Source organism: Anolis sagrei, chromosome 7 (assembly GCF_037176765.1).
Source record: "Anolis sagrei isolate rAnoSag1 chromosome 7, rAnoSag1.mat, whole genome shotgun sequence".
NCBI classification, from domain to species: Eukaryota; Metazoa; Chordata; class Lepidosauria; order Squamata; family Dactyloidae; genus Anolis; species Anolis sagrei.
Genome location: NC_090027.1, coordinates 6,450,967 through 6,466,575, shown reverse-complemented (window position 1 = coordinate 6,466,575; position 15,609 = coordinate 6,450,967). Strand labels below are relative to the sequence as shown.

The 15,609-nt window shown below is 42.5% G+C and overlaps 1 protein-coding gene across 2 annotated transcripts in view; it reads left to right on the top strand.

Annotated features, from left to right (window-relative positions):
- EBF2 (EBF transcription factor 2) overlaps positions 1–15,609 on the top strand; it is a 392,720-nt gene that overhangs the window by 316,641 nt on the left and 60,470 nt on the right. For both annotated transcript variants that reach the window (XM_067470672.1, XM_067470673.1), the window contains exon 10: positions 429–555. In XM_067470672.1, the coding sequence (XP_067326773.1) occupies positions 429–555 (127 nt within the window). The remainder of the gene's footprint in view (positions 1–428; positions 556–15,609) is intronic.

Here is a 15,609-nt window from a genome sequence, read left to right as displayed (position 1 = left end):
AGAAGGGCCTCTCTGCAAGATCAAAGAGATCGTGTAGGTTCGTAGATGTGCGGTCGCGCAGGTAGGCGGGTCCCAGACCGTTCAGGGCTTTGTAGGTAAGAACCTGCACCTTGAATTGGGACCGGAAAATAAATGGCAGCCAATGGAGCTCCTTAAAGAGCGGGGTTTATATCAATAAAAAGTATTGATATTTCAGGATTGTGTAGTGTGGGAGAATGTGTACTGAGAAGTTCAGACAATTAACTATCTGAAGAACTTCTCCCAACTTGGTGTCCTCCAGATATATTGGTCAATCTGATGGTGGGAGGAGTGTCAGGAAATAACAAGGTGTGGAGGCCTGTTCCAGATATATAAATTGAGAATGGTGGCAGGTCCAGTGGAAATTGTTCCTTCATTGTGATTCATCTTCTCTCCTTGATGCTTCCCAGTTGATAACGCCGCACGCCATCCGTGTTCAGACACCTCCTCGGCACATCCCTGGAGTGGTTGAAGTCACATTATCATACAAATCCAAACAGTTTTGCAAAGGAGCTCCTGGTAGATTTATTTATACAGGTAGGTGGACATAACTCTCTCAAAGCAATAACTCATGTTCTCTTTCTGCCATGTTGTGTTGAAATGGTTTCTTTCCTTTTTGTTCAGCTGTCAGTGAAACAGTCATATTTTTTCTTGTTGTTTGACAACAGAGGTGGACACTTGTAGGAAGATCGGTTTTTGCCTTTTTGCCTTCATGACAGGCCACAGTTAAAGAAAAGGGGGAGGGGGGGGAAGCAACTTAGAACTAACTGGAGATCATGTCTGCTTTGCATTATTTCATTGTATCCTCCATTCTCCTTCAAAGCACCATTTGGAGATATTTCACATCATCTTATAGGATTTTCCACCGGTTGCTCTAGAGCAGTGTTTCTCAACCTGGGGGTCGGGATCCCTGAGGGGGTCGCAAGGGGGTGTCAGAGGGGTCACCAAAGACCATCAAAAACCACAATATTTTCTGTTGGTCATGGGGTTTCTATGTGGGAAGTTTGGCCGAATTCTATTGTTGACGGGATTCAGAATGCTCTTTCATTGTAAGTGAACAACAAATCCAGCAACTACGAACTCCCAAATGTCAAGGTCTATTTTCCCCAAACTCCACCAGTGATCACATTTGGGCATATTGAGTATTCGTGTAGGGTTTGATCCAGATCAATCATTGTTTGAGTCCACAGTGCCCTCTGGATGCAGATGCACTACAACTCCCAAACTCAAGGTCAATGCCTACCAAACACTTCCAGTATTTTCTCTTGGTCATGGGAGTTCTGTGCACCAAGTTCAATTCCATCATTGGAGAGCTTCAGAATGCTCTTTGATTGTAGGTGAATCCCAGTAACTGCAACTCCCAAATGACAAAATCAATTCTCCCTCCAATCCCACCAGTATTGAAATTTGGCATATTGGTTAAGATAAGGTAAAAGTTTTCCCCTGACATTAAGTCCAGTCGTGTCCAAGTCTGGAGATTGGTGCTCAATTTCTAGGCCGAAGAGCTGGTGTTGTCCATAGACACCTCCAAGGCCGACATGACTACATGGAGCTCCGTTATTGGACATTTCTACCAAATTTGATCCAGTGAATGAAAATACATCCTGCATTTCAGATATTTTCATTATGATTCATAACAGTAACACAATAACCATTAGGAAGTAACAATGATAATAATTTTATGGTTGGGGGTCACCACAACGTGAGGCGCTGTATTAAGGGGTTGCGGCATTAGGAAGGTTGAGAACCACTGCTCTATAGGAAAAAGCAGGATAGACAAGGAAGTACTTTTGCTAAGCTGGGTTGCTTTTATTCCTTTGTGTGAAATTCGAATTTATTTATTTGTTTATTTATTTATTTATTGGCTACTAGCTGCCCCCTGCCATGCATTGCTGTGGCTCAGTCTGTGTATATGTGTTTTTGTGTGTATATGTGTATATGTATGTATATATATTTGTGTATATGTGTACATATGTGTGTTTGTGTACATATCTGGTTCTGAACATGTGTTGTAATGTATTTTTGTTTTTTGGCTTTTAAAGTCTCTTCTGCTGTGTTTTTATGAGTGATGGTCACTCGTTGGCCTGAGAGGTGTATTGTGTCCAAATTTGGTGTGAATTTGTCCAGTGGTTTTTGAGTTATGTTAATCCCACAAACGAACATTATATTTTTATTTATATAGACTAGCTATCCCCTGCCACACATTGCTGTGGCCCAGTGTGTGTATATGTGTTTTGTGTGTGTGTGTTTTCGTGTGTATATATATATATATGGTTTTGCGCATGTGTTGTAATGTATTTTTTTTTTGCTTTTTAAGTTTCTTCTGCTGTGTTTTTCAGTGTTTTTATGAGTGATGGTCACTTGTTGGCCTGAGAGGTGTATTATGTCCAAATTTAGTGCCAATTTGTCCAGTGGTTTTTGAGTTACATTAATCCCACAAATGAACATTATATTTTTATTTATATAGATTATATTTCACAACAGTAATGGTTTGTGCAAGTGGTTTTCTACTTTGTTCTTTTACAATTAAGAGATAAGCAAAGATATGGCTATGTAATCATGGGATTTGTAGTTTGCTGAGGCACCAGTGTGATGGCGCGAGTGGCGCCACCTATGTGTAGAACTGTTAGTTGCAAGATTTAAACTGTTGTATCATGCTTAATCCTGCCTTTTTACCTTGCTTATGTATAGTTGGATTGATTAGCTATTTATAGCTGTCAATCAGTGTTGTTTGCACCAGTTGAATTGCTTTCTCAAGCTCAATTGTTTGGCTCCACCTCTTCCTGGAGGAGGGGAGTGCTTCCCTTCCTTTTTCATTCTGCCATCAGAGTTTCTATCAGATGGACGTGAGTAAGAGACTTGGCTCTAAAAGCCCCTGCTTAAATTACCTCTCAGCACCAATTCTAAGAGTTTTTTTTTTTACCCTTGGGACTCATGCTTTATGTCCAGGTCATCCTGGACAACATTGAGGAGACCCAAGTGCCTTCAAACCGGTTCTTTTGGCACCAGAGGAAGGTCTTGTCCCTTCAACATAGGCCTTTGGACTGGGGTTGTGTTTATTCCGATATTCACAGCCATTGAGGAAACAGGAAACAGGAAAAGCTTCTCAGCTGTAAACTCCTTGGACTTCAGAGATTGTAAAGTATATTTCCTTTATCCCTGTTGAAACATCAAGCTTATGCCTGAGAAAGATAGCTTATTTATTTATTTATCGTGTCATCAGCAACCATTGTATTACAATTCTAACAGAGCAAAACAAACACAGAGAATAAAAAGAAAAAAAGAAAAGAAAAAGAAAGAAAGAAAGAAAACCACACAGATTTTGCAAATTTGGTATTTGGTTAAATGTCCTTTGCCCAGTATCTGGCCACTTGGAGTGCCTCTGGGGTTGCTGCAAGAAGGTCCTCCATCATGCATGTGGCAGGGCTCAGGGTGCATTGCAGCAGGTGGTCAGTGGTTTGTTCTTCTCCGCACTCGCATGCCGAGGATTCCACCCTGTAGCCCCATTTCTTAAGATTGGCTCTGCATCTCGTGGTGCCAGAGCGCAGTCTGTTCAGCACCCTCCAAGTCGCCCATTCCTCTGTGTGCCCAGGGGGGAGTCTCTCATCTGGTATCACCCATGAATTGAGGTGCTGGGTTTGGGCCTGCCACTTTTGGACTCTCGCTTGCTGGGGTGTTCCAGCAAGTGTCTCTGTAGATCTAAGAAAACTATGTCTTGATTTAAGTCGTTGACGTGCTGGCTGATACCCAAACAGGGGATGAGCTGGAGATGTCTCTGCCTTGGTCCTTTCACTATTGGCTGCTACTTCCCGGCGGATGTCAGGTGGTGCAATACCGGCTAAGCAGTGTAATTTCTCCAGTGGTGTGGGTCGCAGACAGCCTGTGATAATGCGGCATGTCTCATTAAGAGCCACATCTACTGTTTTAGTGTGGTGAGATGTGTTCCACACTGGGCATGCATACTCAGCAGCAGAGTAGCATAGCGCAAGGGCAGATGTCTTCACTGTGTCTGGTTGTGATCCCCAGGTTGTGCCAGTCAGCTTTCGTATGATGTTGTTTCTAGCGCCCACTTTTTGTTTGATGTTCAGGCAGTGCTTCTTGTAGGTCAGAGCGCGGTCCAAAGTGACTCCGAGGTATTTGGGTGCGCTGCAATGCTCTTTCTTGAAGCGACCAGCATGCAAGAAAGATAGCTCATTGTGAACAATAAATCTTATTTTGAGTTATCTACAGTGTTTTAGTTTTTGGGAGTTCCAGTTTCCTAAAGGAGGGCAAGAAGCAATCCCCTGGGGAAAGATGTCATGTCCATGCCTCTTTCACTATAGCCCCCAGGCGTGACGGCACAACCAGACCTCTTTGCCAGAGATGGTTAAAGACCTTGTAAAATTACCAATCCCTGGATTCCATAGCATTGAGCCATAGCAGTTCAAGTGGAGTCAAACTGCATTAATTCTGTAATGCAGATGCATTGTAATGTTAATAAAAATATACTATTGCCATTTGGTCAACCAAAAACCGATACATAAGAAAATAGGTAAAGATCCTCTTTTCTCAGATTCACCCAAGATTAAAAAAAAGTTTTCCCAACTTATGCTAGGAGACGCAGCATAAAATTAGCAAGGGGGGAATTGAGCAATTTCTCAGCCTCTCTATTTAAGTAGATCACGACAAGCAAAGTGATAAACACAACTATTAAGTGCAGCTGCACCTGATGTAAGCAATTCCCTCAGCTCATCTTGGCTGGTCGCAGGATTGTATGGAGAAAAACACAGAACAATAACACAAGAGCCTCCAAGCTGCACAATTAGCTCAGTGTGTTGTTTTGCTCCTCCAATCACTGTATTAGTGATGCTCAAAGCTTGTTATGATCATGGTAGGACTTTGAAAAGCGAGAGAAAAGGAGAAATAATCCCTCTGGATTGCTCCAGGTTTGTTTGTTTTTAAAAGAATGAAGCTGTTTTGTTTGATGAATCTGCAACTCACGATGTGAAATTGACAAAAAAGGTCCAAAGAAAGGCTTGGATTTCACAAATAGAGGTTGACTCTGTACTATAGAACTAGCTGTCCCTTGCCACGCGTTGCTGCGGCCCAGTCTGGTGATCTGGAAAATAAAGTAATGAGAAAGTGTTGGTTTCTAATATATGGAATTTCTTTCTGCTTGTGAGTAAACAGTATTTCTTGCTGTATTTTTGTCAGTGTTGATGTGGAGAGTGTCTGGTTTGCCTACTCTGGAATACGCAACATATCAAAGTCCTTCTTTAAAGGTCTCTTTCAAATCTATGATACTATATCTCTGTGTGTGTGTGTGTGAATCATATCTATCTATATGTATGGCTGGATGGCTCTTTGTCAGGAGGGCTCTGATTACATTTTCTTGCCCTGGTGAAAAGAGTTGGACTGGATGGCCTTAAGTATTTTCTGTTGGTCATGGGGGTTCTGTGTGGGAAGTTTGCCTCATTTCTGTCATTTGTGGGTTTCAATATGCTCTTTAATTGTAGTGAACTATAAATCCCAGTAACTTCAAATGCCAAATGCCAAGGTCTATTTCCTCCAAACTCCATCTGTGTTCATATTTAGGCATATGGAATTTTTGTGTCAAGTTTGGTCCAGATCCATCATTGTTTGAGTCCACAGTGCTCTCTGCATGTAGGTGAACTACAACTCCCAAACTCAAGGTCAATGCCCACCAAACCATTCCAGTGTATTCTGTTGGTCATGGAAGTCCTGTATGCCATGTTTGGTTCAATTCCATCATTGGTGGAGTTCAGAATGCTCTTTGATTGTAGGTGAACTATAAATCCCAGCAACTACAACTTCCAAATGTCAAGGTCTATTTCCTCCAAACTCCATCTGTGTTCATATTTGGGCATATGGAATATTTGTGCCAAGTTTGGTCCAGATCCATCATTGTTTGAGTCCACAGTGCTGTCTGGATGTGGGTGAACTACAACTCCCAAACTCAAGGTCAATGCCCACCAAACCATTCCAGTGTATTCTGTTGGTCATGGAAGTCCTGTATGCCATGTTTGGTTCAATTCCATCATTGGTGGAGTTCAGAATGCTCTTTGATTGTAGGTGAACTATAAATCCCAGCAACTACAACTTCCAAATGTCAAGGTCTATTTCCTCCAAACTCCATCTGTGTTCATATTTGGGCATATGGAATATTTGTGCCAAGTTTGGTCCAGATCCATCATTGTTTGAGTCCACAGTGCTGTCTGGATGTGGGTGAACTACAACTCCCAAACTCAAGGTCAATGCCCACCAAACCATTCCAATGTGTTCTGTTGGTCATGGAAGTCCTGTATGCCATGTTTGGTTCAATTCCATCATTGGTGGAGTTCAGAATGCTCTTTGATTGTAGGTGAACTATAAATCCCAGCAACTACAACTTCCAAATGTCAAGGTCTATTTCCCCCAAGCTCCTTCTGTGTTCATATTTGAGCATGTGGAATATTTGTGCCAAGTTTGGTCCAGATCCATCATTGTTTGAGTCCACAGTGCTGTCTGGATGTGGGTGAACTACAACTCCCAAGCTCAAGGTCAAAGTCCACCAAACCCTTCCAGTTTTTTTTTCTGTTGGTCATGGGAGCCCTGTGTGCTAAGTTTGGCCCAATTCCATCCTTGGTGGAGTTCAGAATGCTCTTTGATTGTAGGTAAACTATAAATCCCAGCAACGACAATTCTCAAATGACAAAATTCATTTTTTTTAAGTGGAGGACATAAATTGGACTGTTAGGTGTCTTGTGTCCAAATTTGGTGTCAATTCCCCCAGTGGTTTTTGAGTTCTGATGGTAGCACGAACTAACATTACATTTTTATTTATATAGATTAATTCAGTTTGAACACACTCCCGACTTCCAGGGCTTAATGCTATAGTATCCTGGGAGTTGCTGTTTGGTGAGTCAAACACAGAAGGCTAAAGAACTAATGATTCTCCAACTTCCATAATTAAAATGGGGTCAAACTGTATTAATTTCACAGTGTAGATGGAACTGAAGAGCTGTTCACCAGTCGCATGTACCATGATACATTTTAGGGAGAAAAACATGCAGAAATATGTACACATTTCTCCCAATCTACTCAAGCTGTAACAAAGTTAGAGAACCTCAATTAATATAAAGTTGAAATATTTTCCCATTCCGAAGGAAATGGACAGTTACAGAAATAGTGAGGACAATTACAGAAGCACCTCTAAAGTGGATGAGTCAGTCATCAAATCAATCCTTATATCCACAAGGAGAACATTTCTGAATTTACCATGAACACAGGAAACGATACAGAATGGGGGACAATGCCTGGCTTGAGAGCAGTACGTGTGAAAAAGATCTTGGAGTCCTTGTGGACAACAAGTTAAACACGAGCCAACAATGTGATTTGGCGGCAAAAAAAGCCAATGGGATTTTGGCCTGCATCAAGAGGAGCATAGTCTCCAGATCTAGGGAAGTCATGCTCCCCATGCTCTATTCCGCTTTGGTTAGACCACACCTGGAATATTGCGTCCAATTCTGGGCACCACAATTCAAGAGAGATATTGACAAGCTGGAATGTGTCCAGAGGAGGGCGACTAAAATGATCAAGGGTCTGGAGAACAAGCCCTATGAGGAGCGGCTTGGGGAGCTGGGCATGTTTAGCCTGAAGAAGAGAAGGCTGAGAGGGGATATGATAGCCATGTATAAATATGTGAGAGGAAGCCACAGGGAGGAGGGAGCAAGCTTGTTTTCTGCTTCCCTGGAGACTAGGACACGAAACAGTGGCTTCAAACTACAAGAGAGGAGATTCCATCTGAACATGAGGAAGAACTTCCTGACTGTGAGAGCCGTTCAGCAGTGGAACTCTCTGCCCTGGAGTGTGGTGGAGGCTCCTTCTTTGGAAGCTTTTAAACAGAGGCTGGATGGCCATCTGTCAAGGGTGCTTTGAATGCAAAGACATCCTCCCACCTCCACACCTGGAATATTGTGTCCAATTCTGGGCACCACAATTCAAGAGAGATATTGACAAGCTGGAATGTGTCCAGAGGAGGGCGACTAAAATGATCAAGGGTCTGGAGAACAAGCCCTATGAGGAGCGGCTTAGGGAGCTGGGCATGTTTAGCCTGAAGAAGAGAAGGCTGAGAGGAGATATGATAGCCATGTATAAATATGTGAGAGGAAGTCACAGGGAGGAGGGAGCAAGCTTGTTTTCTGCTTCCTAGACTAGGACACAATGGATCAATGGCTTCAAACTACAGGCGAAATGTCAGGAGAGAATGCCTCTAGAACATGGCCATATAGCATGAAAAAACCTACAACAACCCAATTATTGTATTGTTTTTAAGTGGTTTTTGTACTACAAATAAAATATGTGCCGTGTGCATAGGAATTCATTCATGTTTTTTTTTTTCAAATTACAATCCGGCCCTCCAACAGTTTGAGGGACTGTGACCTGGCCCTCTGTTTAAAAAGTTTGAGGATCCCTGTCCTAGATGGTTCATAAGGTCCATTAGATGTATACCACACTCCTAAAATGCGAGCAGCAGCAGAAGCACCAGAGTGATGGTAGCAGATAACAAAGTTAGGTTCTTGTAGGTTTTTTCGGGCTATATGGCCATGTTCTAGAGGCATTTCTCCTGACGTTTCGCCTGCATCTATGGCAAGCATCCTCACTACCTCTGAGATGCAGGCGAAACGTCAGGAGAAATGCCTCTAGAACAGTGTTTCTCAACCTGGGACCCCTGAGGGGGTCGCAAGGGGGTGTCAGAGGGGTCGCCAAAGACCATAAGAAAACACAGTATTTTCTGATGACCATGGGGATTCCATGTGGGAAGTTTGACCCAATTCTATTGGTGGAGTTCAGAATGTTCTTTGATTGCAATGAACTATAAATCCCAGCAACTACAACTCCCAAATGTTAAGATCTATTTTCCCCAGACTCCACCAGTGTTCACATTTGGGCATATTGAGGATTTGTGCCAAGTTTGGTCCAGATCCACCATGGCATGAGTCCACAGTGCTCTCTGGATAGAGGTGAACTACAACTCCCAAACTCAAGGTCAATGCCCATCAAACCCTTCCAATGTTTTCCATTGGTCATGGGAGCCAAGTTTGGTTCAAATCCATCGCTGGTGGAGTTCGGAATGCTCTTTGATTATAAGTGAACTATAAGTCCTAGCAACTACAACTCCCAAATTACAAAATCAATCCTCACCCAACCCCACTAGCATTCACATTTGGGTGTATTGGGTATTTGTGCCCAGTTTGGTCCAGTGAATGAAAATGCATCCTGCATATCAGATATTATTTATTATTATTTATTTGCTTCATTTCTATACCGCATTTTTCAGTCCTTAACAGGCGACTCAATGCAGGTTACAGTGCAATTAAAACATAACAATGCAACAAACAGGATCAACAACATCGATCCACAACAATTAACAATCGAACAAGACAAATCAACAAAACAACAGACATAACGCCTCAGTTGAAATCAGATCCGTTCTCATAGTCCTTGTGCCGTTCCTATGTTCCATTTACCGTCTTCCTTGATTGGTTGCACTGCTTAGCCAAACGCTTGTTCATAAAGCCAGGTCTTCACCATTCTCCGAAACGTCAGCAACGAAGGTGCCTGTCTGATGTCTGCCGGCAAGGCATTCCATAGCCGGGGGGGCACCACTGAGAAGGCCCTGTCTCTCGTCCCCGCCAAGCGCACCTGTGACGCAGGCGGGACCGAGAGCAGGGCCTCCCCGGACGATCTTAACGTCCTCGTCGGTTCATAGGTGGAGATGCGTTCGGAGAGGTAAGCAGGGCCAGAACCGTTTAGGGCTTTATAGGCTAAAGCCAGCACCTTGAATTGTGCCCGGTAGCGGATTGGCAGCCAGTGGAGCTGGCTCAGCAGAGGAGTGGTATGCTCCCTGAGTGCCGCTCCCGTTAGCAACCTGGCCGCCGAGCGCTGGACCATCTGAAGCTTCCGGGCAGTCTTCAAGGGCAACCCCACGTAGATATTTACATTATGATTTATAACAGTAGTAAAATGACTGTTATGAAGTAGCAATGAAAACAATATTATGGTTGGGGGTCACCACAACATGGGGGACTGTATTAAGAGGTCACGCCATTAGGAAGGTTGAGAACCACTGTCCTAGATGGTTCATAAGGTTCATTAGATGTATACCACACTCCTAAAATGCGAGCAGCAGCAGAAGCACCAGAGTGGTGGTAGCAGATAACAAAGTTGCAACCAGAATTGGGCTCGAATGAGTCAATCACACCGGTGAGAATTCAGTCCCGGATTCCTCTCCGCAAGCAGGTGGTGAAGGTACAGCGGGAGGTATTGAGGCGCTCACTGTGCAGCTGCTAAAGATCTGAGGAGGAATCTTCAATATTTAATACAAAATCCAATATTCATTTCATGTTCAAACCGATTTGGCATTAGCCGAGCAATAACAGCACCCAGACAGCTTGTTTGAAGAGGAGAGAGCTGTAAACTGTTAAAAAGACAACTCCAGAAATTAAAGATAAATTCCAAGGGCAAATCTAAATGTCACAATGGGAGCTGTTATCAGCACGTATATGTTCCCAGTAATGGGTACTTATAATAGGTTACAGCCAAGTATGCCATGCTAGCGTTGCTGTAGTTAAAGATCTGTCAGCGATGCCTCTTAGTGCGTTATCAGTCAAGGCAACTGCGGCACGGCAGCTGGCAGCTCCATCGTGGAGCCCGATCTGCGGTTATTGCTTTGAGCAGCTTCTCCTCCCAGCCCTTAAGAAAAACAGCCGAACAACCCTTCTGTGGTCGCACAAGTGTGAAATCCTATTCGTGGAGGGAGCGGAATTTGCCGAAATTGATGGATGGGTTTTGATTGATGGGACGTTTGCATCACCTTAGTCCAATGACCTTAGAAACACTTAGCAGCAACACTTGCAATAAAGCCACCACAAAATAAAAAGTAATAGCAACTAGGCCTGGGTAACAATGGAAAAATTTGTTTCTAAAATCGATTTGTATTTGGGGGTTTTTTTTTGTTTCAATATTTAAAATAATTACAAAATTTTCCCTTAAAAAAGTTCGATATTTACAAAATTTCGTAAATGGTAAAAAATTAACGAATCGATTTCCGAAACAATAACGAATCGATTCGTTAATGGCGGACGCGACCGCGAAATACGCTAAAAAACCTCCAAAACCTTCTGAAGCTTCCCTCTCCCTCTGTTGTTGACTGTTGGTGTGATATTATAAATTTTTTTCACTAATTAAACCATAAAACTGGCCCAGACATGCGGAAATAATAACAAAACGACCTCAAAACAATAACGAAACGAATACAATAACGAAATATGAAGCATTTACAAAACGTGTTGTAAAAATTCGGTTTTTTAAATGATTGCTCCAGAATGGTTCGTTATCGTTTTGTAATTGGAAAAATTAACGAATTATTAACGAATTACGAATTAACGAAACGAAACCGCCCAGGCCTAATATCTATATAAATAAAAATGTAATGTTCGTTTGTGGGGTTAACAGAACTCAAAAACCACTGGACGAATTGACACCAAATTTGGACAGAATACGCCTAACAACCCAATGAGTGACCATCACTAAAAAAAAAAATTGATTTTGTCAATTGGAAGTTGTAGTTGCTGGGATTTTTAGTTCACCTACAATCGAAGAGCATTCTGAACTCCACCAACGATGGAATTGAACCAAACTTGGCACACAGGACTTCCAACAGAAAGCACTAGAAGGTTTTGGTGGGCATTGACCTTGAGTTTGGGAGTTGTAGTTCATTGACACCCAGAGAGCACTGTGGATGCAAACAATGATGGATCTGGATCAAACTTGGCACAAATACTTCATTTGCTCAAATATGAACATAGATGGAGTTTGGGAGAAATAGACCTTGACATTTGGGAGTTGGAGTTGCTGGGATTTATAGTTCATCTACAATCAAAGAGCATTCTGAACCCCACCAAAGATAGAATAGGGTCAAACTTCCCATACAGAACCCCCACGACCAACAAAAAATATTGTTTTCTGATGGTTTTGGTGATCCCTGTGACACCCCTTTTTGACGTCCGCAGGGGTCCCGACCCCCAGATTGAGAAATGCTGCCCCAAGCCCATCCAATCCAACTCCCTTCACCAGGGCAAGAAAACATAACCAAAGCCCTCCTGACAAAGAGCCACCTTAAAAAAACAAAAACACCACATTACATATGCACAAAACCACACACACACATATGTAAACACACATATATACACAAATATATATACACACATATACATACAAATACATAGACTGGGCCACAGCAATGTGTGGCAGGGGACGGCTAGTCTAGATAAATAAAAATGTAATATTCGTTTGTGGGATTAATGTAACTCAAAAACCACTGGACGAATCGACACCAAATTTGGACACAATGCACCTCTCAGGTCCACGAGTGACCATCACTCATAAAACACTGAAAAACACAACAGAAGAGACTTTAAAAGCCAAAAAACAAAAATTACATTACAATGCATGCACAAAACCACATATATATACACAAACACACATATATATACATACACACAAAGATAAAGGTTTTCCCCTGACATTAAGTCCAGTTGTGTCCAACTCTAGGGGTTGGTACTCATTTCCATATGTGTATATACACATATACACAAGTATATATATACACACACACATATACACAGACTGGGCCACAGCAACGTGTGGCAGAGGACGGCTAGTATTTATATAAATAAAAATGTAATGTTTGTTTGTGGGATGAACATAACTCCAAAACCACTGGATGAATTGACACCAAATTTGGACACAAAACACCTATCAGGCCAACGAGTGAGCATTACTCATAAAAACACTGAAAAACACAGCTGAAGAGACTCAAAAAGCCAAAAATAAAAAAATAAATTATAGCGTATGCACAAAACCACATATATACACACAGAAAACACATATACACAGACTGGGCCACAGCAAAGTGTGGCAGGGGGTGGCTAATACACATGGACACAGACAGACAGACACACACACACACATATATATACGCACACACACTGCATATATATATACAGGAGCCCCCGGTGGCGCAGTGGGTTAAAGCACTGAGTTGCTGAACTTGCTAATCGAAATGTCACAGGTTCGAATTTGGGGAGAGGCATGAGTTCCCGCTGTTAGCCCCAGCTTCTGCCAACCTAGCAGTTAGAAAATATGCAAATGTGAATAGATCGATACAGCTCCAGCAGGAAGGTAACAGCGTTCCATGCAGTCATGCCCATGGCCACATGACCTTGGAGGTGTCTATGGATAACGCTGGCTCTTCAGCTTAGAAATGGAGATGAGCACCAACCCTCAGAGTGGGACAAGACTGGACTTAATGTCAGGGGAAAACTTTTACCTATATACACATACACATACATATACATACACCTACACTCTATCTGTTGGATTCATATTGAAATTGTGAATAGATCCAACACAAACAGAATTAATTTTTTTGACCATTGACACTGGTTAGATTCAATATGTAATGCTCTGCCCGTGTATTCTCAACTGCACTGACCTGTCTCCAGACCATCCTAATCGGCATCAACATCCTCCCCCCTTCCCTGTCATCATTTTAACATAATAATAATAATAATAATAATAATAATAATAAACCTTTATTTGTACCCCGCCACCATCACCCGAAGGACTCGGTGTAGCTTACAAGAGGCCGAGCCCAAATACAAAATAAAACAATAACAACAACAACAGCAAATAACTCAAAAAACAAAGCAATAACATTAACAACACACAATGACGCAATTAAAAACAATGGCAGGGCCAAAATTTAAACTTGTGATTGTTACTGATAGGTAATATTTCATTCTTTCGGGCCATGAACACATAATGTTACATTTAATCATTGAATTATATTGGATTTACAGTAAGCTGCTTTGAGTGTCTTTTTTAGAGAGAGAAAAAGCATGATACTACTACTACTACTACTACTACTACTAATAATAATAATAATAATAATATGTTTTATTTATATTCCACCCTTCTCCCCTAAGGGACTCGGAGCATTTACACACATATACAACGAGACAGACAAACACAAACAAAGGTAGAGGCTTCTTCTTTCATTTCCGGCTTCTGGAGGCTAATCTCTGGCTCTGGGGAGGTACTTTTTTCCTCCATTTTCAAGCCAAAGAGCCTGTGTTATCACCTCCTGATAGTGTGGCCAGCAAGATTGCTTGGAACATCTCTTTGCCTTTTCCTGCCGAAGCGGTACCTATTTCTCTAATAAATAATAATAATAATAATAATAATAATAATAATTTATATCTCACCACCGTTCTTCTGTTTCCGACTGCCGGAAGGGACAGAGAGTTTCATCTATGCTGATGATCGTGCCATTACCGCTCAAGCAGGGAGCTTTGAGATGGTTGAATAGAAGCTTTCCGAAGCTCTAGGTGCTCTTACTGCCTATTACAGGGAAAACCAGCTGATCCCCAACCCATCTAAAACACAGACATGTGCCTTTCATCTCAAGAACAGACAAGCATCCCGAGCTCTGAAGATCACCTGGGAAGGAATCCCACTGGAGCATTGCAGCGCACCCAAGTACCTGGGAGTCACTCTGGACTGTGCTCTGACCTACAAGAAGCACTGCCTGAAGCAAAAAGTGGGCGCTAGAAACAACATCATACGAAAGCTGACTGGCACAACCTGGGGATCACAACCAGATACAGTGAAGACATCCGCCCTTGCGCTATGCTACTCTGCTGCTGAGTATGCATGCCCAGTGTGGAACACATCTCACCACACTAAAGCAGTGGATGTGGCTCTTAATGAGACATGCCGCATTATCACAGGGTGCCTGCGCCCTACACCACTGGAAAAATTACACTGTCTAGCCGGTATTGCACCACCTGACATCTGCCGGGAAGTAGCAGCCAATAGTGAAAGGACCAAGGCAGAGACATCTCCAGCTCATCCCCTGTTTGGGTATCAGCCAGCACGTCAATGACTTAAATCTAGAAATAGTTTTCTAAGATCTACAGAGACACTCGCTGGAACACCTCAGCAAGCGAGAGTCCAAAAGTGGCAGGCTCAAACCCAGAACCTCAACCAATGGCTGATACCAAACAAGAGACTCCCTCCTGGGCACACAGCGGACTGGGCGACCTGGAAGGCACTGAACAGACTGCGCTCTGGCACCACGAGATGCAGAGCCAACCTTCAGAAATGGGGCTACAAAGTGGAATCCTCGACATGCGAGTGTGGAGAAGAGCAAACCACTGACCACCTGCTGCAATGCACCCTGAGCCCTGCCACATGCACAAGGGAGGACCTTCTTGCAGCAACACCAGAAGCACTCCAAGTGGCCAGATACTGGTCAAAGGACATTTAATCAACTCTCATACTCACAAATTTTGTAATCTGCTTGTTTGCTTTGTTCTGTTAGAAATGTAATATAATTTGACTGGTTGTTCTGACACGACAAATAAATAAATCTCACCACCATCTCCCAAAAGGGACGTGGAGTCACTTACAAGGCATTACAAGTGTAGTACATAACATAAACAGTACATGAGTATATAAACAATATCACATAAAAGTTATAAAAAC